Source organism: Mytilus edulis, chromosome 7 (assembly GCF_963676685.1).
Source record: "Mytilus edulis chromosome 7, xbMytEdul2.2, whole genome shotgun sequence".
Taxonomy (NCBI): Eukaryota; Metazoa; Mollusca; class Bivalvia; order Mytilida; family Mytilidae; genus Mytilus; species Mytilus edulis.
Genome location: NC_092350.1, coordinates 24,928,183 through 24,953,212, shown reverse-complemented (window position 1 = coordinate 24,953,212; position 25,030 = coordinate 24,928,183). Strand labels below are relative to the sequence as shown.

General features: G+C 32.0%; 1 protein-coding gene across 2 annotated transcripts in view; it reads right to left on the bottom strand.

Annotated features, from left to right (window-relative positions):
* The window catches only part of LOC139481106 (uncharacterized), a 31,166-nt gene extending 6,248 nt beyond the window's left edge, over positions 1 to 24,918 (bottom strand). The window contains exons 1-14 of one of the 2 annotated variants that reach the window (XM_071264206.1): positions 24,838 to 24,918; positions 21,050 to 21,172; positions 20,479 to 20,702; positions 20,040 to 20,102; positions 19,351 to 19,410; positions 9,843 to 9,894; positions 9,311 to 9,431; positions 8,970 to 9,104; positions 7,224 to 7,281; positions 6,455 to 6,527; positions 5,995 to 6,043; positions 4,307 to 4,407; positions 3,319 to 3,782; positions 1,827 to 2,015 (exon numbers count right to left, since the gene is read on the bottom strand). In XM_071264206.1, the coding sequence (XP_071120307.1) occupies positions 1,827 to 2,015; positions 3,319 to 3,782; positions 4,307 to 4,407; positions 5,995 to 6,043; positions 6,455 to 6,527; positions 7,224 to 7,281; positions 8,970 to 9,104; positions 9,311 to 9,431; positions 9,843 to 9,894; positions 19,351 to 19,410; positions 20,040 to 20,102; positions 20,479 to 20,702; positions 21,050 to 21,137 (1,677 nt within the window). In that variant the 5' untranslated portion in view covers positions 21,138 to 21,172; positions 24,838 to 24,918. The remainder of the gene's footprint in view (positions 1 to 1,826; positions 2,016 to 3,318; positions 3,783 to 4,306; positions 4,408 to 5,994; positions 6,044 to 6,454; positions 6,528 to 7,223; positions 7,282 to 8,969; positions 9,105 to 9,310; positions 9,432 to 9,842; positions 9,895 to 19,350; positions 19,411 to 20,039; positions 20,103 to 20,478; positions 20,703 to 21,049; positions 21,173 to 24,837) is intronic. The other variant, XM_071264207.1, reaches the window with a different exon arrangement.
* Between the last annotated feature and the right edge of the window lie 112 nt (positions 24,919 to 25,030).

The window sequence follows — 25,030 nt, the reverse complement described above, 5'->3', positions numbered from 1 at the left end:
GAGATATGACATAAAAACAGATGTACATATTTATGTTTAATATACCTACAAAAATACTAAAATACCCCCCCCCCCCCGAAAAAAAACAAGAAAAAAACAATCGCACACAGGCTGGGACACAACTGGAAATATTGTGTTTTGTTATTTAGTCCATCTACACAAATGAGGGGGGGGGACCTTTCACGGGACTCCGGGATCAGGTGTTTTTAAGCACGGGATTTCAGGATTGATCCTTTCTGGATCCGGCTATTCTTTTTTCGAATTTCAGGATGGCGGGATTTGAATTTCTATAAATTCGGGACCTCAGGATTTCATGTTTTAAAGTCTGGGGTTTCGGGATCAGGATCCCTGCAACCCCCCTTACAAATGCTTATCATAAGATGTCTTTTCCTTTTTAATTTTCTTTTGGCCTTGTGTTGTTGTCTGGTTGATATCTTATTGACGTACTGACTACTTACGGGATTTACATTTTACTTTAGGTACTGAAAGTCTGCGACACTGGGCATTTTTTTCAGTAGGGTATATATATAGTAGTAGTATGATATAGAAATGATCGATATAATCTCGTTCTCAACCTTCAAGTTTTATGAGTGAAATAGAATTGAGAACAGTTCTATTTTATATTTGAGATGCTACTTTCAGCAAGGGTACATTTTTTTTTTTTCGGTTAATTTTTACCCATATATATAATTATATATATATATAACAATTTCCTTTGAGGAGACAACCATACGAATCAATACTATTATGATACAAAGCCACGTATAAATCTTCATACCATATACTATTTATACATGTATCCGTATTTAAAGATTTGTGTTCTATTTTTAACATCGAAATTGCGGACGTGAAAGAAAACACCATTAAAAAAAAACCATTAGAATGCAAAATGTAGCAACGGATTAATGATCGTGAAACATCATTTTTGTTTATTTTTAATTTTTTATAATCTAAAAACTGTGTATGAATATTTAACTGTTGTTCAAACCGTGAACAAGGTTAATTAATTTAAGTGTATTATAGTTTAGTGCCATCTATGACTGACTGACAGCAGCGGCGAATTTATGACCAGTATTAGTTTATGTGGTTCATTTCCTTTTCTCTAATTTGAAAATAGTTTTACTAGTTCCGACTGGTGTGATAATTTTCAAAATATGGGATATATAGTCTTACCGTACAATACGTAAGTTTTAACTTTAGTATTTATATAATGTTTGGTTCTTTTGTTGGTTTTTTCTGTATGATGTATTGTAAAATTACTATGTTGATTTATGTATGCCTTCAACCCATATGGGTACAAATGTGCATTATATTCAATAAACTATTAATATCCCAAACTTGCACCCCCTTCTGCTAGACGATGTCTTTTCCCAGTTAATAAAGGGTTTTTGTAAGGACAGTTCTGACATACTACATATAGAATACTTCTGAGACAACGCTGTTTTTTCTCGTCACAATTATGTAGAAATAGTAGTGAGCAACAGTTTTCACACTGGTCGGTAGATATACAGTCAAACTCCTGATTTTTATTTTAAAGATCGTCTTCATGACTGTTTTCATATTCATTTTCAATTTTTAATTTTAGAAAAACAAGTTCATTCTAAAAGAAGTAACATACTTTCCGTCAAATTTACCGTTGACGTTGTCCCATCGAAGTTTTTGCAAAATCTGGTCAAAGGGACGTAATTCGTACAAAACGTCGCAATATTTCGCGGAATCCGCTAGACGGCGTTCATTTACTGTTACTTGACCTTAACTGTTAAAGGGTTAGCTGAGTGACCATAAAAAACTACAGAATAATTATCTATTCTACCGATATAACTCACCTGATCAGCTAGCCTAGATGTCTGTTCTTCGTGTCCATATCTACTGTTCTGGCTGCCTTGGTAACCTGAGGATTGGGAACTGTTTTGTGCAATGTCATCTGGCAATAAGCTTAAAATGTCTCTCTGAATTTCTCTAAGTGTATCACCATGGTAACTCATCTGTCTTCTCATTTTCTTTGCTTCATCTTGCTATAATGAGATAGATAAAACTTAAAAGCAAACAAAAAGGTTACTGAATTTTCCTGTTATGTAATGGTATAAGCTAATCCTTTTCATATGAACAAGATTGCTACGCTGAGGCAGATGTCTCCTGCCATTATGTAAATGAGGAATAAAATCATTCAAACAGCATAGAGTTGAATGGTATCAGTTCAAAAGCTAATTGGTTGATTTAAATGATAGTATAACAATATGCTGGCAAAAAATCCTACCGTTACTATAGAGAGCCTTCTGTTAATCCATCTGTCATTTGAATTAGTTTTACACCTCAAAAAACAGTAACGTTTCACATGATATGTATCATGCAAATATTCAAGTACAAAGATAAAACATGATAGAATACCGTAAACCTCAAGATACACTAAAATTTTAATAAATTTTTAATATCAGCCACTCTTTAAAGTAATGATGCAAAATCTGAAAAAATTAAGTCAATCATTTGTCCATTATTTGCACATGAATGTTTTTTTGATATCTAATTTATTATAATTCCTGTGACGAAAAAGTGTTTGGTAGGTTAGTTTACCGTGATGCAACTTGAACTCAAGTGTGTATTCTTGTGTTTGTGCTTTGTTGTTTGGTGTCTACGTTTCACACGTCTACAGACGACAAATGCCAAGTATACTCTTTAACAGGGTAACCCTAAAAATCTCTGGTAGCGTGATTAAGGGAATCCTGGTCACATAAATAAATAAATGGATCCTGGTGTAGTCTGAACGAAGTCTTGCAAGTTACATAAACACAAAGTCGATTAAAAGCTCAATAATGTATTATTCAAAATCCAAAGTACATGTTACAGTTATACAAGTTTACAACATCTAAAACTGCAGGCTCAACGATACGGTGACATAATCCTAAATCTGCTAGGTACACTCCTCTCGTATACAAATCGTATTTCCTCGTATATTGTATCTCGTCTATCTTCTCACTATCTATTTCTCTCTTTTATACTACTCTAGTAGCCTGATTACAATATGGTTAAATGACTCTGAACAAAGAAATATTCTACAGGAGTTATATTACAGGAGCCCGGAGCCCGGAGCTCAGGTCAACCGAAACTGAGGTCAACCGAGGCACCTGTATAAACAAAGCAACGGGGCACCAGCTGATTTAACATGATTGATTTGACATTTAATAAGTACAATCTGATTGAAGGCGATAAAAATAGATTGTAAGGAATTACTTTATAACGGTTAATGAGAATAAGTAATCTAATTATACCATGATAATAAAATCCAATGATGCATGTAATAAACGAAAAACGTTACATTACCTTTAATAAATTCAAAGCATTTGAGTCTGAAGTATTTGTATCATCTGTTTCCATGGGCTGAGGTTTGGAGACTAACTGCTCCATCTGATGACAAGCTTCTGCTATCATCTTATCATTGCACTTCAACAAAGTCTTTGCATCCGAGTCTTTTCTGAGGTATTTACGAGGAGATTGAGTTACTGTTGACGAATGTTTGTAATTTATATTAGCCATGCTGTAAATTGGAGGATTATTACACCTGTTTATCAGAGTTTTCCCATCTAAATATTGTTTCTCTTGAGAAGAAGATTCATATGTAACACCATTTGTTTTAGGGAAAAGATATTTATCACAGTTCATGGATGATCTGGTTGATTTATGCATTGTTGTACATGGCTGAATCTTTGACATCTTTGGAGACTGTGACATATTGGTTGATGATGTAATCTTGACACTTGATGGTCTTGAAGGTACATTGACATTACCTGTTGAAATTATAAATTCATTCTCTATCATAATTAATCTTGAACCTCATATTGTATTGACAGTAAAACTGTCAGAAAAATATATTCTTTATCATAATTAATCCTTAAAGCTAGTGTATTACAATTGAATGTGACCTATTGAATTAGACTGGTCACCAGATTTGTACTTAAATGAGAAACACAATGTGTGCAACATGTGGAGCAGGATCTACTTACCTTTTCTGAGTTACTGATGTCAACCCTGTTTTCGGTTGGCTTCATGATGCTGAGTTTTTTTAAATTCTGTGTTGTTTTTGTACTGTTTTTTGTTTTTTTTTGGTCATATTTTGTTTTTTTACCATCTGGCATTATTTAATTGTTTTTAATTTTTTAGGAGTAGGATCTTTCATCTCTCAGACTTTTAAGCAATAGTAGAAGTTTCACATCTCAATTTGTTTAAAAGTCATGTATAAAACAGGAAAAATAAATTCACTTTGCAAGTTTTAACATTTTCCCAACTGTTTACTTCATTTTAAATGTTTTACCTTGTTGCTTTGCTGGAGAATATACATCAAGAAGTGATCTTTTTACTGAATCTAACTGCTGGACATGCAATTTCTTGGAGATAGGAGTGGAACTAAAAGAACTGCAAGAGATCAAAATGAATATGCCATTTAAAAGTGAATAATTGATCATAATTTATAGCTGCACAGATTTGTTTTGACATTTGTTTTCTTCACCATGATGAGTGCTCCTCTAGTCTATTTAGTAGGGTTGGTGGTTTATCAAAGAAACATAATATAAATGCTCTTGTGACATACTAAATTAAGGAAGCCATTTATAACTAGAGGCTCTAAAGAGCCTGTGTCGCTCACCTTGGTCTATGTGAATATTAAACAAAGGAAGCAGATGGATTCATGAAAAAATTGTGTTTTGGTGATGGTGATGTGTTTGTACATCTTGCTTTACTGAACATTCTTGCTGCTTACAATTATCTCTATCTATAATGAACTAAGTGCCCCAGTAGTTTCAGTGGAAAATGTTAGTAAAAATTTAAAAATTGACTATAAAGGGCAATAACTCCTAAAGGGGCCAACTAACCATTTCGGTCATGTTGACTTATTTGTAAATCTTACTTTGCTGAACATTACTGCTGTTTACAGTTTATCTCTATCTATAATAATATTCAAGATAATAACCAAAAACAGCAAAATTTCCTTAAAATTACCAATTCAGGGGCAGCAACCCAACAACGGGTTGTCTGATTCTTCTGAAAATTTCAGAGCAAATAGTTCTTGACCAGATAAACAATTTAACCCCACGTCAGATTTGCTCTAAATGCTATGGTTTTTCAGTTATCAGCCAAAAACTGCATTTTACCCCTATGTTCTATTTTTAGTCATGGCGACCATCTTGGTTGGATGGCTGGGTCACCGGATACATTTTTCAAACTAAATTCCCTAAAGATGATTGTGGCCAAGTTTTGATTAATTTGGCCCAGTAGTTTCAGTAGTTTCAGAGGAGAAGATTTTTGTTAAAGATTACTAAAATTTACGAAAAATGGTTAAAAATCGACTATAAAGGGCAGATATAAAAAATATCAAAGTTGATCAAATAATTGTTAAAGAAACAAAATGTCAAAGTGAATTGGCACTTAAATGGCTTCATGGTGCCAAGAAATATATATTTTGCATGATTAAAATTAAATAAATCTTCATTTTTCAAGTATAATGACACATTTCCTAAACTTAAATATGAATATATGTATTAAAAAGTAAATATTTCAAGACATTTTCTTATATAATAAAACAATTGTCAACAAATTATTTGTGACTTTTTGCCCTGTAACTTTTTGTCACTTTTTGTCCTGTGACTTTCTGCCCGTTTACCTAATAACCACCACAATCCTCAGACAATTTTAATATAATTCAACAATTAATTCTTCAATATTCAGCATAGACACACTTACATTCAATAACTGTTATCATGCTTACAATAATCAGCCAAAACAATAGATTGTCAGTTCTCAGCGAAGACCACTATCTTGTGATATTAGGGAAGAACATTTTCTGAATTTTAAAAAAAATATAAAATAATTTTTAATAAGTTTAATATCAACAACATAATAATTTGACAAACGCATAACAGGACAGATGAATGTACACTTAGAAACAAGGATATTATGAAACAGTGCCCCTGAATTCTATTATAGAGATTTTGGCATCATACTTACTTCTGTTTCATAATCTTTCTCAGTTCTTCTACAGTCTCTTCAAACAAATCTGAAATCATACAGATAGGAAATACAAAACTTACCATAGAATAAAAAAAATATACACTAATGTTAATTTAGATGTTTTTGCAAAATTTAAAAATTTGCTTTTACTATTGAACAAAATGTGAGATGGGATAAGTTTTGCAAAATTTATCGTTATCTCAAATTTATATTTTTGACAGCATTATTTGCATGTGTCATTTCCTGACCGCTGAATCTTATATTCTGGTCTTTTCAAATGTTCAACAATTTACAAATGTTTCCCAATTTTTGTTTCATATTTGTCATTTCTATCAAATCACATCAACTTATCAAAATTCAATAACCCAGAGCGTAAAGAACAGTGTTGATATGTACATGTTTTACATTAATCTAAGATCTAAGATAATATATTCAACCACGAAATTCATTTGCTTACTTCTGCCAGGAAAGAACTGTTTTAAGTTTAAATTCTTAATAAGTAATTCAGAAATGTCTTCCATTGGAGGTTCCTGAAATTTACAATCTAAGTATTAATGTCAAAGTCTGTGAAAAATACATTTACAGCAAAATATATGCATCAAGTATAAACAGAAAAAATCTACTGAGTTTCTTCTCCACAGCATTTATATTTCCCTTTAATTGACCATTTACACCAGCTATTCATTATACAAATAGAATCATAATTTTTGGAAGTATTAAGAAAATTAACATGTTAAATTTTCAATGGTAATTGTGACCTTAAAATAGCATGCTGATGGTACAAGCCAATGTTTTACATGTGGATTGTGTTTTATTCATTCTCAAATTAATCAGGCACAACATATGGTATTGTAAGGTACTATTTCCCTATCCAATATTATAATCAAATATAATAGTTTAATACACATAAAAACGTATTCTTTTATTTCCTGCATGAAGAGACATGTATGTATTGCCTATAATGTCAATGGAATAGGCTATATTGCAGCAAGGCACAAAATTATTTAAATATTATATTTCTGTAATTACCTTTCATCCGGAACATGCATGAAATATTTGCCACTGAACGTTAAGCAATCAACAATCAAATGCTATGTGATAAGAAATTGCTACATTTTCATTGGCTTTTCAGTAGCTGTTTTAGTCAGTGAAAAAAAATTAATCTTAGATTTTAAATCCGATTCAGATACTAAATTAAGATACTTAAACAGATGCTTGTACTTTACCTCAGGTAAAATTTCTCTCAAATCTTCAGAATTTGCAGCACTTACACAGCTAGCAGAGCTAAAAGATAAAATCTTTATGTTTATACTTTTATAGATTTTGGTTTATATTAAGTAATCATTATTAAAGCAAGAAAATCCCAAATAAACATTTAATTTTAGTGCAGGGTTAAAAATGTATATTAGGAAAATAGGTTATTTGTTATCTGGTCCTAAAAGTGGGATTTTACAAAGGATTAGTCTACCAAAATAAAATGATAGATTGGTGCAAGAGAAATTCTTCATGGTTCAATTGTTAAATATCTATTTTTTTCCCATTGCAGTTGTGAAATATTTTGCTCTGATTTTTGGGAAATCTGGAAAACAGAAAACCCAGTATCTTGTTGAAAATATGTAGGTCTATAGAAATGTACAGGTTTGGGTATTTTTTTCATTGATTTATTAAAAAATCAATAGCCCAGTCTCAACTCACAAGAGACATGTTTTCAGCCTTAAATCTTTATAGAAAAGTAATTTAATCTGTATATTTACCACCTTTGTTTTATTCCTATAGCAATCTTTTGACAGAGTGCAATTTTACATAGCTTGAGAAACTTAACCCTAGTACTGCAGGACGTCGATATAGTGACGATCTGTATAACTTTACTCTACTGCCGGTCGTCGATATATTGATAACTTCCGGTAGTTTCATTCATTGCAGGTCGTCGCTATATAGACTTTCTATATAAGGTAAAGGTTTCGAGTTCTAGCCAATCAAATCACGCAGATATTCTTATTTTTAGTCAATATTACGTCAGAAGAAGGATTTCCCCGTAGAAAGATGTTTTCATTGGTTGCTTCCAGCATTCCATTCTAAAATTATTTTGATGACAAAGTTGACCCCGTAGTTTGTTTACATTTGAGTTTGAAACAATGGAAGTCGTCAAAGATGTAGCGGACAGAGATGTGTTTTTATAGCAAGAAGACCCTGAAAATCGTGATTTTGTTGAAGAAATAATTCTAAACGATGAATGTAATAAAGGATTTTTATGTTTGATGAGGATGATCTAGAAAATGATGAAAAAAATAACGACGTTTGAGGACACGTGTAAACCTGGATACACATGTTCTCACTTTTGATGCTTTGAAGAAGTAAAAACTCTGCTGTTGGACAAAATCCAGTGATGATAGATTTCTTTAGTTTAATTATTGATTAAAATTTCATAAATAAATTAGTTGAAGAAACAAACCGATACACTATAAACTTTTTTTCTACTTTTATTTGATTTAACTAAATAATTTCATAATCCACTGTCACTTATTTTACACTATGAAATTCTGCATTCAATTCTGCAAAACAAATACATTCAATGTTATTTTCTAAAATGATCAGAAATTAAAGAAAATTAACAAAACAATAAATGATGGTGTAAAACTGATAAATTTCTGGAAAAACTCGGCACAGTGAGATGCAGAGGCTAATTAGCATCATGGCACTGCAGTGAACTGATAATCTATCTATAGCTTACAGTACTAGGGTTAACACTGTCCACACATTCAGTGTGGCTCCATTGTGAATTCAAGTGATTTTGTTTTGTTTTCGATCATTTTTTAATTCATAATTGATTCATTGGATTTGAACATGGGTATTTATAAAGTCACTGTTGCATTTTATTTCAATTTTGACTCCTTTGAAAAAGGGTTAATTCTATGTAATCTACAAAAGATTTATTTGACACTGTTATTAACCCCTATTTAAACCAATCCTACCTGACTGTTGTTCTAATCTTTGGTGATGAAGGTGTGATAGAATTACTACCAGCACTTCTGTATCCCAGATCAGACCTCTTGTTACTGTTAGATGTAGATGAAGCTCTGTAACTTGGTTTGGGTAATATCAAAGGACTACAAAATTTCAAACAATTTATTAATGTTAATTATTATCAATGATAATATCATTACTATTTATAAGGAATGTATACAAAAATTAAACAAACAAAAAATGAATTCACTTTCTTATCCATTTTTACTCAAGTTGTATTGAAATACTTCAATTTTTCTGTAAAGCTGACAAAAGTAGAACATTTTTCATTTGAGATTAACATACAGACCTGTGACTTATATTAAGTTGATCATCATGTGACTGGTTATCATCTTCTTTGTCACTCTGATTTAAAATCTTCTTCAAATCTTCTTGTGTTTTTTTCTTTACTGCATCAGGAATATATATTTCTAGAGAGAAAACAAAGTACATAACTTTAGTCATGTTAGTAGTGATGTTGTACATGTATAACAAAATAACAGATAATCAAAAATTGTTTTGTCTTAATACATGTATTCTTTTATAAAAGATTTAAATGGAAATACTAGCTGTTCATTCCAAATTTCAAAATCTAAAGGGCTACAGGTGTACCAAGGGTTTATTGCTGTGTTTATTAATTATGGTGAAAATTATGATGAGAAAAGATCTGCAAAAAGTTAAAACTCCTTATGATACAAAAATGGTTTAAATTGCATATGTAGTAAATAGTAAAATTGTAATAATTAATCACAATGTGTGTCCTTTGCTAAAAATCACAATGATAAATGCATGCAAATATTTCTCAATTCCGTATCTTTTAGCTATGATGTTCTCATATTTACCTCTGGATATTGTTGAAGATTTCTTTCCTGCATTGAAAAGACCCATTTTCCTCTGAAAGAACAAATAAAACAAAATCTGAAATCTATACAAAACTTTGTTAAACTTATGCATATAACTATTATCAGCCATGGTTGCATGGTTGAAAAGGAAAACATATTTACTAATTTAAATATATAAACTTTTAATTGATTGGCCTCCCAATATGCAAAACTTATTCTTTTCCAGCTTAGAACTTCTTAAGGTCATTGCCCATGCAGGGCACAGCAAACTATTACAATTTTACCAATACTTCATATTTAAAAATCTTACACTTAAAACGATAATAAAGACAACAACATCCATCAATTACCGCATGGTAAGAGTTTACTCTGGTCGACACGTTTCGCCAACAAGGGCGGCATCTTCAGGACAATATTACACATGAAATCAAACAGTGAAGTACAAATTTTGCGGTTTTATGGTTCGCAGAACAATTGAGGTTGTTATGACGACGTTATAGATATAAATAGAAAGTGAAAGTAAAATAAGAATCTGGTATATAGGTAAAAGTGAAAGTTAGTCAATAAAGTTATTAAAGATGTGGTCAGTGATTGAAGAAAAAAGATAAAAATTGTTAAAATTGATTTTTTTCATGACATGATCGTCATTTATCACATGCAACAGTTTATTTGGCATTTGGTATATCAAGTGTTGCTCACCTTGGTCTATGTGCATATTTTAAACAAAAGACACAGATGGATTAATGACAAAATTGTGTTTTGGTGATGGTAATGTGTTTGTAGATCTTACTTTACTGAAATTTCATGCTACTTACAATTATCTCTATCTATAATGAACTTGGCCCATTAGTTACAGAGGAAAATATTTTGTTAACATTTACAGAAAATTACAAATTTTTTTTGAAAATTGTTAAAAATTGACTGTAAAGGGCAATAACTCCTTAAGGGGTCAAATGACCATTGTTGTCATGTTGACTCAATTGTAGATCTTTCTTTGCTGAACATTATTGCTGTTTACAGTTTATCTCTATCTATACTAATATTCAAGATAATAACCAAAAGCAGCAAAATTCCTTAATCAAAGAGCTGATAGCTCTGAGGTGGAAGAAGGTGAATAAAAGGTAACCTGAATTACCACAAAAGCAGCCCCACTAACCCAAGCTGCTTTGTTTCATTATCGTTATGATGTATTTTTTTTTTCTTCAAACAAGAAAAGGTCATAAGTACATGGATTTCCCATCCGTACAATCATTTTCTATGTTCAGTGGACTGTGAAAATTAGGTAAAATCTTTAAATTGGCAGTAAAATTAAGAAGATCATATCTTAAGGAACACATGTGCACTAAGTTTCAAGTTGATTGGATTTCAACTTCATCAAAAACTACCTCGACCATAAACTTTATAACCAGAAGCAGGACGAACGGACAGACCAGAAAACATAATGCCCATAAATGGAGCATAAAAATAGTAAGGCTTGTTACATACCCGCCAACTTTTGAAAGTTCCCATAGGGGTTTTTAGTGCACAACAGCAATTTTAAGGTTACAATTTTAAGCGAAGTATTTTGCACGATCTGGATTGTCTAGAAAAAGTGTCATATTTGTATGATGAACTTACATGCCTTTTTCTTAAGTCTGTTTGCATGATTCTAGTTATTAAATCGGTAGAAGAAATGAAGCTAGCAGATCAGGGTTTATTTTCTTGCGTAAGAATATTAGATGCTTGTTGAAATTTCCAATTTTGAATTATGCACACAAAGATGGACCTTTAACAGGTTGGGAATAATACTCCAAATGAGGGGTAACCTTATTGGAAGAACATTACAACCCACTGTAAAAAATGAGCACATTTTTATTCATATTATTAGATGAAACTTTCCCCAAAGAACTATGCATCTATTAAGTACTAAATGGTCAAAATATGTCAAAAGAATTTTCTGTTGTTTCTAAACTTATATCTTCTTTATTAATTTGACCCCTCATTTAGAAAAGTTGTTCCAATTATAAGAATTTTCCTACTTTTGAGTTTAATATAAATCTTAAAAATGTTCTTTCTTTTTTTTCAACAGTAAAATGACCACTTGTTTTAGGAACAGTCCCTTATTTAAGGGACACCACTCATAATTGGGGGGGGGGGGGGGAGGGTCCCAACCTGAATACAAAAATAAAATATGTTACAACCAGTGTCAATAAATTAGTGAAAAAAATACTATTTACTATCCTTATCATGTTTATGGTAGTACAGTAGACTCCGGACAATCGGATACCCAAAATGTCAGCTAAAAATATCCGATTACCCGATATATTCAATTAGACGATGAATGTATATTCAATGAATATTCTACAATAATAAGTAGATCTATTGCTTAAAGGGCTGGAGGATTGATGGAGTGATTTTTATCAGTTACATCACCACGATGTTTGCAGAAAAATTATCAGCTGATTATGTAGCTAATGATTAAATTTGTTTCCACTTGCAGTTTTTAAATCCTATATTTATTAAAATCAATCAAATGTCCTGAAATATTTATGTAAATTATTATCTTCCATCCATAGTTTGTCTTTACTTGTTTAGTAAACAAATTATTTACATTTTCACACAGGTAAACTAATTTGGCTATAAGCAGATCAAAGCATGTCTGAGTAGAATCTCTAATTTAACATCGTAATTGTTATAATTTTATTTCTTTACATAATCAAATTTAAATTTATGAAAATAATCATGATTGATAAAATAGTATTGCATAAAGTTTACGCTTTCAGAGACTATTTATGTTTAGGTCATGGTTCTAGAGGCTTCTTCACATATTTGTAAATAAACCAATATGGCCGCCACACGTGATTACCTTTGCACATGTGAAAAAATATTTCTGACAATAGTCAGATTTCTCTTGTCAAAAGGGATTTATATTTATATTGCAATAAATTATTCAGAAGGAGGTACATTCAGTTTCAATTATATTTCTTATTCTATGACCATTTAGAGTTTAATCAAATTCTCCCAACAGTAACGTACTGCTCTTGTCAACTGAAATAATTTTATAAATAGATTCATACCATTTGAAGTAGAAAGGCATCTAATTCACATGCCAAGGAAAACAATGAATAAAGACACCAATTTAATAAGAAATAGATCCTTTTTTATTTATTAAAAACAAAATCTTCTTGTCTGCAAGATTGCAAATTCGTAACTTCAAGGGCGAACTTGTAAACGGGGCGAGTTGTCCCGATACCAAATTCACGCATGCGTACTACAAATATCTACAGTAAAAACATCCGGTTACAAGTAAACAAATAACGTTCATGGATTTCATGTGGATGAGAGGAAATCTATTAATTTACATAAATAAAAAGGTCATATTTACGATAGTGATTGTTTTTCAATCCTAATTTACAAATTAAATGATTCAGATGCTTAATCATGTGTAAAAATCGGTGTCGGGAATCTTAAGTTGTTATGAAATTGTAATACACAGAAACGAATGCGGCATACGGAGGCTCAATGAATTTAAAGTCGGTCCCATAGGTCTTCAGAAGACTTGACATCTTCTTCCACCAAAAATTACCAATTCAGGGGAGTCACCAAACAACCGGTTGTCCAATTCATCAGAAAATTTCAGGGCAGATAGATGTTATAAACAATTTAACCCTATGTCGGATTTGCTCTAAATGCTTTGGTTTCAGAGTTATAAGCCAAAATCTACATTTTACCCCTATGTTCTATTTTTAGCTATGGCGGCCATCTTGGTTGGTTGGCTAGGTCACTGCACACATTTTTTAAACAAGATACCCCAATGATGATTGTGGCCAAATATGGTTAAATTTGGCTCAGTAGTTTCAGAGGAGAAGATTTTGGTAAAAGATTACAAAAATTTACAAAAAATTGGTAAAAAATTTGTAAGGGTTCCGCAGAACCCAGTGTCTCGCCTATTTTTGCTGTAAATCGCAGGCTCAACAACAATGAGGAAAAAAATCAATAAAAATATTCCTCTTGTTACTATTTTATGATTGTAAAATTTGGGGTCGTAAATTGGTATCCTGTCCGAAAGATGGTTTCTGGATAATAACTTTATTATAAGTCAACAGAAATCAACAAAATTATAACACAACGTTTATAACCACAAAAGGAAGCTTGGGATTGATTTTGGGGGTTATGGTCCCTAAGGTTTAGGAATAAGGGGTACAAAGGTGCCCAAAACAAGCTTTAATCTAGTGTCGGTTTAAAAAGTTGTGTATAAGTATTTCAATTGTTCTGAAATTGTACCACAATGTTTAATACCATAAGTAGAAGGTTCGGATATATTGTGTGGGTTATGGGACAAACAGTCTAATAATTACGGACCAAAAACAAACATTTTTGTAAATTCAAGACCCTTAATTGGAGTTTGTCCAGAATGGTTCTTGAATTACCTAATACCAATGCTTTATGAAATCTTCTTTGAAAATTAGAGTTATCTTTCTTTGTTCAGTCAACTTAAATCAATTATACAATATACAATGCAATATTCACTTTATTACCAACTGATAAATAAAAGCAGTCATTAATAACCATTCAGTGATTGCAAGCACTTTCTAGGGTATGCCCTTTTACAAATGGAAAAATTATACATTTTTTTAGTTTCTGATCTCTTAACTGAAGTTTGTCTCCTCTAAATGTTTCTCATTTCAGAAATTAAAAAGAAAATTTCTTTAGATATTTTTGTTTGAAAGGAGTAATATTCAGCAGTATAGTGAATTGCTCCTAACACAAAAGCAAAACAAATATTTAAGTTCATTAGACCACATTCATTCTGTGTCAGAAACCTAAGCTGTGTCATCTATTTAATCACAATTCAAACTCAGAGCTGTTTCCAGCTTGAATGTTGTGTCAATACTAGCCCCAACTGTTCAGGCTTCGACCTCTGCAGTCGTATAAAGCTGGGCTCTGCGGAGCATCTGGTCCATTCATTTGTTTATTTTTCAATTTGTGTGAATTAACATAGTTACAGTAAATGCTAATTACTGCACTTTCATACCACAACATATATTGTATTGGTACATGTATCACTCAAATGTGTATCCATATAACAAAAAAAATGAAAAGGAATAATTTTGCATTACCTTTTGAATACTATGACTTTTTAGATATGTAGACATATTAAGACTCATTAGTAGATGTTGATAATATTGGCTTAAAATGCTTGAAATTCTATCAGATTACTTTTGGAGCAGTTATGAGTTTTGAAATTAGAAAGATCATATCATATGCAACAAGTGTAGTAAGTTTCAAGTTGATTGGAATTCAGCTTCATCAAAAACTACTTTGACCAAAAACTTTAACCTGAAACTCCCACTTCCATTTTCTATGTTCAATGGACCATGAAATTGGGGTCAAAAGTCTAATTTGGCTTTAAAATTAGAAAGATCATATCATAATGAACATGTGTACTAAGTTTCGAGTTGATTGGACTTCAGCTTCATCAATCAAAGAGCTGAAAGCTCTGAAGAAAAATGACGCCACTGTCTCTAATATTGGGATAGTTTTTATGCAAGTCTTGATTTTCACATACCGTAATTAGTTTAACAATGCAACATGTATCGTAAGCATATAATTGATATTCGTATATGTGTGTGTGTGTGAAGTGAAGGTGACAACTGGCTGGTTTTTTAAGACAAATGAATAGGTCAAGACTAGCTGAATTGTACAAATAAATACCGTAGAAAGGCTTGTATATTTCTCACTGGTACATAGTCTGAATCTGAGTCCGTTCGCTTCCATTCACGTTTGCGCCCACTCATTTTCACCCCTTTCACTTTCACACCCTACATGTTCGCACCCAATCTTAATTGGTTTTGTGTTTTTAATAACTATGTAAGCAAGTGTTTTCTTATAAGTATAATTGTTGTCATTGTCTCAAAATAAAGTGAGACAGCAATTTTTTTTTTGTGTTGAATAAATCTTAATTATGTTTTGGATAAGGTATTGCTAAAAATAATAATAATCCTTTCTAAATAAAGTGGTATTTTGTCAACGTTTTATTTTGTGTTGAATAACTCTTAATCATGTTTTGGTTAGTGTATTGCTATAACTTGTTTCATTGACTTGTTTCAAAATGAAGTGAGATTCTGACTATGTTTGTTTCTGCGTGTTGAATAAATTTTATCATGTTTTGGTTATATTAGTGGATTGCTATATTTTGGTTTCTATGTTTTATTGTTTCGTTGTTTCAGATCAATGGGACCAAGCTGTTAAAAACAATTATCTTTTGTGTTTTTTCCTTTAAAATCTTCAATGTTTTACTCATACCAAGCTATAAATACATTCAGTATTTACACCAAAGCAATTTAAAGCAACAACCATAATTTTCCAATTATTCAACTTGAATTTGAATTAAAATTGGGCGTGAATGAGTAGAGTGTGAATGTGCGAACGTGTAGGGTGCGAAAATGTATTGGGCACAAACAGACCTGATGCCACACAGTCTGAACCCCCTTCTCCCACAAAATATTAAGTAAATAATCTTTTTGTTACTGCTATCAAAGGTCTAATGAAACTCAGATAGTTTCAAACATTTGTCAAAGAATTCTAGTCAAACTGGCACCTAGTTAAATTGGCACCTGAACGTCGTAGGAAGGCGTCCCAGAAAAATAATAAAATAGCCTTGCCAGACGTCATAATTATTTGGACTAATACATGAGATATTGTGTATTTTTCTGCATTATTTTAACCAGTTGAGCATTTTACAGGATTGTTGGTTTAATGCTGTTTAAACTTTACTGAAAAACAAACACCTTAAATTTGCTAATTATTTGGCATGAAAGTTTGATTTATTGAAAGGGACTCATAGTTTTCCATTTTATTTTAATAATTGACTTGTTTTTACAATTACACAAATTGTCTAATTGTTAAAACAACAGCTTTGGTATAAAGGGCTTCGTTGTTTACCTTTATACACTACATATTCACTTTCGTTTCGTGGTTTACCAAAATACACAACAACATATTCACTATGTACTTGGTAACAGTAATTAATTAATTGAATAGAAAATATTATATCAAATATTATTGGATGCCGAATTGACGTCGAATAGGTGCCGATTTGACTAGATGCCAATTTAACCAGGTGCCGACTTGACTTGTACGTTTCAATTCCTCTGCGATCGTTTGCGGTATTTTCTTGAGAAAACCTATTTTCCATCATCAAAGAGAAGAAGAAACTGCTTTAAAATGATTCTGGAACGCTTCATGATTGTTAAAATAAGTTTAATTCACTCAAAAACAATTTTAAAACTTGCGATTAAACAGGAAGTTTCCAAAGCACGTGTAAAAGAAGAAATTAACCGGTGAGAGTGGAAATCCGTATATGACAGATATCCCTATTGTACGACTTTGAAAGTAAAGCAGTTCAATCCTTTTGTAAAACAATCTTTAATATACCTATCACATTAATGTTTGAATGGTCTTAAGCTTATTCAAACCATATAAGTCGGTATGAAACACCAAAACGGAATGAACAATAACCGATTACGTTTTGTAGTTTACAAATTCTAAAACTGGTTCCCGTCAAACTACAACACTTTGTTCGAGTGTAGTGGAATACAAGCAAAAACCAGTGTAAACTGGGTCCTGGCTGGTTTAATACTACACAATGATGCATAATGATAACACAAGCAGATTCCAGTTTGTTTGGAAAATAGGAAATACGAAACCAAGCGCGGTAGGCAGAGCAATGTAATGAAGTTCAGGTCGGCAGTTATGGAACAATGACTGCGTCATTTTCCAAAAACTACCTTGACCAAAAACTTTAACCTAAAGCGGGACAAACGAACGAACGGACCCACAGACCAGAAAACATAATGCCTATCTACTATTGTAGGTGGGGGCATAAAAAATTTAATAAATAACACTCATAATGCTCAGATTGGTTGTCATCGTGCAACATAGTTAATAACACCATATAGAAAAAACATAGAACTCATTTTGTCATAAGACACTGTCAAACATCCATACATACTATCCACACTCATCTGTGTCCACACTTGTATGATTGTAAGAAAATCTAAGTCCATTTGAAAGTAAATTACAGAAAAAAACAGAGTAATCTTTTTACAAACTTTACTTCTGGATACAATCTTATGATCATAAATAAGGTTATTTCCAAGTTTGGTACAAACCCAGGATAGTTTAAGAAAGTTATTTAAATTTTAAAAACTTTAACCACAGAGTGAATGTAATGGTTCCCTGCAGAAAAAACTAAGTCCATTTATAAGTAAAATACGGAAAAAATTGAATTTTATTTTTACAAAATTTTCTTCTGGATACTATCTTATGATCATAAACAAGCTTCTGTCTAAGTTTGGTACAAACCCAGGATAGTTAAAGAAAGTTATTAAAATTCTAAAAACTTTAACCACAGAGTGAATGTAATGTTTCCCCGCAGAAAAAACTAAGTCCATTTATAAGTAAAATACGGAAAAAATGGAATTTTATTTTTACAAAATTTACTTCTGGATATTATCTTATGATCATAAACAAGCTTCTGTCCAAGTTTGGTACAAACCCAGGATAGTTTGAGAAAGTTATTAAAATTCTAAAAACTTTAACCACAGAGTGAATGTTTTGTTTCCCCGCAGAAAAAACTAAGTCCATTTATAGTAAAATACGGAAAAAATGGAATTTTATTTTTACAAAATTTACTTCTGGATACTATCTTATGATCATAAACAAGCTTCTGTCAAAGTTTGGTAGAAATCCAGTATAGTTTAAGAAAGTTATTAAAATTTCAAAAACTTTAACCACAGAGTGAATATTTGTTGACGCCGCCGCCGACGCCGACGACGACGGAATGTAGGATCGCTTAGTCTCGCTTTTTCGACTAAAGTCGAAGGCTCGACAAAAATGACTATAAAGGGCAATAACTCCTTAAGGGGTCAACTGACCATTTTGGTCATGTTGACTTTTTTGTAGATCTTACTTTGCTGAACATTACTGCTGTTTACAGTTTATCTCTATCTATAATAATATTAAAGATAATAACCGTCCAAACACGGCAAAATTTCCTTAAAATTACCAATTCAGGGGCAGCAACCCAACAACGGGTTGTCCAATTCATCTGAAAATTTCAGAGCAGATAGATCTTGACTTGATAAACAATTTAACCCCCATGTCAGATTTGCTCTGAATGCTTCTGTTTCAGAGTTATAAGCCAAAATCTATATTTTACCCCTATGTTCTATTTTTAGCCATGGCGGCCATCTTGGTTGGTTGGCCGGGTCACTGGACACATTTTTTAAACTAGTGGCCAAGTTTGGTTAAATTTGGCTCAGTAGTTTAAGTGGAGAAGATTTTTGTAAAAGTTAACAACGACGGACGACAACGAAAGACAGACACCAAGTAGTGAGAAAAGCTCACTTGGCCTTTTAGGCAAGGTGAGCTAAAAATGTATCCCAAACTTCATTTTTTAACTTGTGCACACATGTTTTAAATGCAAGCAGAAGTAAAAAAAATATTTCAAATAGATATAACATACGGTCAATCTGTTTTGACATATACTGCTAACTTTAGATGGATCTATAGTAGGTCTCAATATCTGAAAGAAGAAAGTAATTATAATTATCAATTACAATTTATCAATTTCAAGTCAGACTTTACCATATTTGTATATAAACCATGTAAGATATAAATGTGGTGCAAAGGTCAATGTTAACAAAAGATAACACAAAAAGACAGCAAGAAGTCAATGTATGGTCTTCAATATATCTCTTTGCAGTGGTATCATGGATATTGTAAACAATAATATGCATGTGAATAGATAGGTTTTAAATTTGAGTTTGAGTTATATCCCTTGGTCGCCAGACAGTGAGCTTAGCCATTTGTGCTGATTTGAAGAGCAGAGAATCATGGAATAAAGTGTAAAATTAATGAGTGCAAAGAAATAAATTTCTAAAGAACCTTTGGTGTGAAAATAGGAAGAGTCGCATCAAAAACTGTTTTATGGGCAATGTAAAATTGCAGTAAAATGACTCATTTTGAACCCAGCAAATTGAATTACATATTTGAATATATTTCTCAGCTTCAAAAAGAACTATCGTACATCCAGGTTTATGAAATTGACAAAGGAACCAAAGAAAATCATTTAACCTGATGGAAATGAATTTTGCATATTGATCATGTTAGCGAAAATCAAAAATTAAAATATTGACTTAACTAAAAACTTACATGACTAACATCATTAGCTATCTTCAGATGCTTGGCAACATCATGTCTGTCTGTCGTTTCTACCTGAATGGAAATAAAAATAAAGATAAAAACATTTCGAATCTAATTTATCGTTTTTCATGCTGTGTCTAACTAAATTTGTTTTTTTACGTTTGTTTTATTAAAAGATTCAGCAGATGAACTCATGTATAAACCCCTCTGAAGTTTCATCAATTTTTACCGGAAAATTAGGCACCACTCTTCATAGAAAGCATGTTCAGCATATATTTTATGCAAGATGATGGATAATACCATTTTGAGTTACAATTTTAAGATTTCTTTTCTCCCATGTACTTTTAAACATGTTTAAATATGCACAAAATGTGTATTTTAAAAATGTGAAAATCCTTTAATGTCAAACCCTGAAAACTACAGTAATAATCAAATTTTATGGTTTCACCTTTTTCACTTTTCTCTGTGGTTTTTGTCTTTTCCTTCTTCGTCTTTTTTTGTTTGTCTTTTTATCAGAACTAGTAGACGATTCAGACTCGTTCATGCTAGATGAGCTCTCTCCTGCCACTTCATGAACTGTCTTGCTCTTTGTAAGGTCTATACAACTTTGTTGATCCTTTCCAATGACTATAGCTCCACTACTACTTGGTACTGAATACCTTGCTCTGAAAACTTTGGGGAAAAAAAGAAAACCATCAAAATTGAACGCATTCTTATATTATGAGCACTGCAGTGATCACGTCAAATATGTTTTCAAAAATTGATGGTAAAGAAATCGAAAAGTAAAATCTGTCATGTCTGTTAATACAAATTCAAAATATAGCATCAGTTCAAAGAACAAAATGAATGAAAATTTGAAAAAAGCAAGATGTTTGTGTGTGTATGAGTTTACACACAAACATGATAAATAAAAAGAAATGTGTGGTATTAGTCAATAGGACAGCAACCTAACAGTAAAACAAAATACAGAAGACACTTTAGTTTTTCTAAAGAAATACTGGGAAGATATAGTTAGTTACCTTGTAGCACAGACTGTTTGATTCTTTCTCTTTCTTCTATTTCAGATAAAATTGGGTCTTTATACCTTTTCCTGTTTTTCTTTCCCATTAGACATTGTGTTAGAAATGGTTAGAGGTCATATTCTAAAACACAAAAACATATAAATTATACATTAAAACTGAAAACATGGTAAAGTGTATAGATGTGAAATATTAGTTCAAATAAACAAATGATATATGTATATATATAAATGTTAGACTCAGATCGACGTCTGGCCTCTAATCTACGGCCGTTTCTCAAGTCGATGTCCAAATCTGAGGTCACGTTTTCAAATCGACATCCAATATTTTAAAACTCTAATCGACATCTGATGTATCTGCATGTATTGTCAGACAAAACTACGCCTGATTGATTGTAGTCGTATTTAATCGATGTCAAATATCAATTAAATAAATTACTGGACTTAATTGTTTACACTCATACATGTACATGTTTTGTAGGGTTCAAACAATTACACATACTTTCCATACAGATTTTTTTTCAACCTGAATAGGTATTATTTAGTCAGGAGCCTCTGGCATTTGTTAGTCTTGTATGATTTTTAATTTTAGTTACTTGTGTATAATTCAGAGTTTAGTATGACGTCCATTATCACTGAACTAGTATACATATTTGTTCAGGGGTCACCTCCGGGTATGGGAGTTTCTTGCTGCAATTAACACCCATTGGTGGCCTTCGGCTGTTGTCTCATTTCTCAATTTTATCATGCACATTAAAGTTTATCTTGATAAAAAATTAATCCAATCGATCTACATAGTAGTGAGTCATTCCTATTCCTGTTAATAAATGACATGCATGTAAGTGTATGTCAAGGAGAAAGAAACCTAACGACAAAAAAAAAACAAATGTCATCTAGAGGACATTATTCAATCTTCAACATAAGACAAAATAAAGAAATACAGCCAATTGTTTTTTAATAAGATAATTCGGACTCCAAATTTTAGAGTTTTACACCTGAAGTGAAACATATATACGCAAGATTGGATGATTGTTGGTTGCTAAACGTCCAGTGGCAAATATGTCATGCATGTTTAGGACGAGGTATATACGCAAGAAAATTGGAATTATGTTACACAACTGTTCTAGGTTAAGTGCTCACACACATGTTTAACCCCAACATATTCTTTATGGGCCTGTAGTGCAGTAGTTTTCATTGGTCATATTTGTTATTCAGATTTTTTTTTATAAATTGAATTGATTACATTATTCATGTCATACCCCATCTCCATGTTTTATATAACCTCTTAAATAAAATAAAAATTATATCACGACCTGTTTACATATTTAGTCTAGTATGTTATAAATCTTTTTAAAAAAACTTCTTTTTTAAAAAATATAACCTATTTGTCACACATAATATGTTTAAAGGTCTTAAGGTTTTAGCTGCTGTCGGTTCTGGTCAATTGTGTATTCTGTGTCCAAAACGGACGTTGATTAGAGAAGCTAAAAATTGGAAGTTGATTAGAGAAGCCAAAATAATGGAGGCCGATAAGATATGCAGAAAATTGGCCGTCGATTTGGAAGGATATTTTATTGTGACGTCAGATTTGGACATCGATTTGAGGAACGGATGTCTATAATTAGAGACCAGATGTCGATCTGAGTCTTACATATATATAAATGAATTTGTGATCGATATAAACAATGTAAAGGGATTTCATGAAACATTGCATTGTAAAACATTGAATCCCAGGCATGCCATGTTTTACAAATAAAATGATTTATTGCTGACATGATAAAAGTCCTTAAACTAAATGATATAAATGCTCACAACTATCATGACTATGAAATGGGTTTGGGAAGCTTATGAATTTATCTATATATAATTCCTTATTACATACATGTTGTACAAATGTATAAATCTATAAGAACTAGTACACATTTTTGTTTAGGGCCATTGGAAGCCTGCCCATGTGTGTGGGATTTCTTCACTGTGTAGGTGGCCTAATGAGCAGGGGCGTAGCCAGAAGAAAACGATGTGCAAGCAAGTACCGCCGAGCAGAGCGAGGCGAAAAATTTTTGGGACCCTTTAATGCAGAAAAATGTTTTTTTTTCGGTTTTCGGTCAAAGGACGGTTTAAAGAGGAGCTACATGTATATAGGACTTATAAACAATTTATGAACGTAAAACTATTAATACTTGAATCTTCTAAATAGAGTAAATCATGTTTAATTTAATACATAAACAACACATGTTTGAATTACAGAATTTACTCAACATTTACCAAAATCTGCTCTTCCGGTCTAAGCAGAAACGAACTTCTCTATTACTTTGTCAACATTCACACTGAAATCCCGATCAATATGCAGTAATGCTAGCGATGATAACCTGACGTTGTTAATTTTCAACAGACTTAATAAACTGATAGATCTGCATGGTAGCACTCGCGAGATGTTATAAACCAGCGTACGTGTTCTCCATCGAGCGACCTCCCGATTGAAATTGTCCGCCAAATACATGCCAGGTCATTTTGTATGACATAATGTCTCAAACAATGTTGAGAATTATTCGTTGGTTATATGTCCTACAACACGAGGAAGCAGATACGACACAAAGAAGCTATTTTCTGATAATACCAGACATCCTCTACTCTCCAATTCCATTATCATATGGTCTTCGTGTGTGAACACAAAATATAATGAGACTTTCCAATGCTCTTTTGGTGTGTTTTCAGGGTGATTGGCTCTGGTAGTCTGTCGAATACATCGCCTCGGCATATTTTCAATAATATCAAATGGTTTTGATAAATCTTGATTGGTACATCGCATCGCAAACAGATAAGCCGTACTCTGTAAAATGTGCTCCGAAACTACACGTCTTAGACTGAGTATAATAAATTCAAATCTGGTAAAAAATACAAGTTACTGTCCAATTTTTACATGATCTCTAATAAAACGTTTAATTTGAAATGCCGTTATTTAATGAAAGTTCATCAATTAAAAAAGTAACAACATATGTGTTTCCTTTAACCATAATTAATTTGTAAATTTTTATTTTGGCATTTTTTTTTTGCTTGCCGAATCGATGTGCACGCAACTGCGTGTTAGCGTATATGGAGCTACGCGCCTGATGAGTCTTTTGTTATCTCTTTTGTCTGGTTATTGTCTCTGTAACAAATATAAGCCAAAATCTACATTTTACCCCTATGTTCTCTTTTTAGCCATGGCATCCATCTTGGTCTGTTAACCAGGTCATCAGACGCATTTTTTAAATTAGATACCCAAATGATGATTGTGGCCAAGTTTGGTTAAATTTGGCCCAATAGTTTCAGAGGAGAATTTAAAAGACAACAGACGCCAGTGATGAGAAAAGCTCACTTGACCCTTTGGGCCATGCGAGCTAAAAAAAGCTGATACATGTAACAATCACAACAAGCATGGATAAGGCAATACATTGTACAGTTCCGGAAAATATACGGATTCAACATACACTAGATATGCAACAGATGTGCATATAGTACTACAATAACTTATTAGGTGAAAATCCCCCCTTCTGTTTTACTAAAATTTCCAGCACCCCATGTGAGTGATGCCATGTCATAATCTAACCCAGGACCTTCAGCATGCACTGCAGCCTCTTAACCACTAAAATAATAAATATTTGATTTTTTTGTCAAATTTTACTTTCAAGAGACATCCCTTTAAGCAACCTTGATAAATCGTACAGGAATATTTGTCTAATGTATTAGACAGACAAAGTTGACCTGTTTCTAAAGATAAAAATAATTAATCTGTGTCATTCTAATTACTTAATAAAGAAAGGGTTTTAAACACTTTTTAAATCTTCCCGCTGCTGCAGGCCATTTTGTTTTTCCTTGTACGAAACTACTATTTTTTTTTATATTACTTATTTAATCAATTAATTGTCCAGTAATTAAATCATTGTTACGAAATTATATTAATTAAACCAGGTAAACATAATCAAACATTTATTAGTTCTTC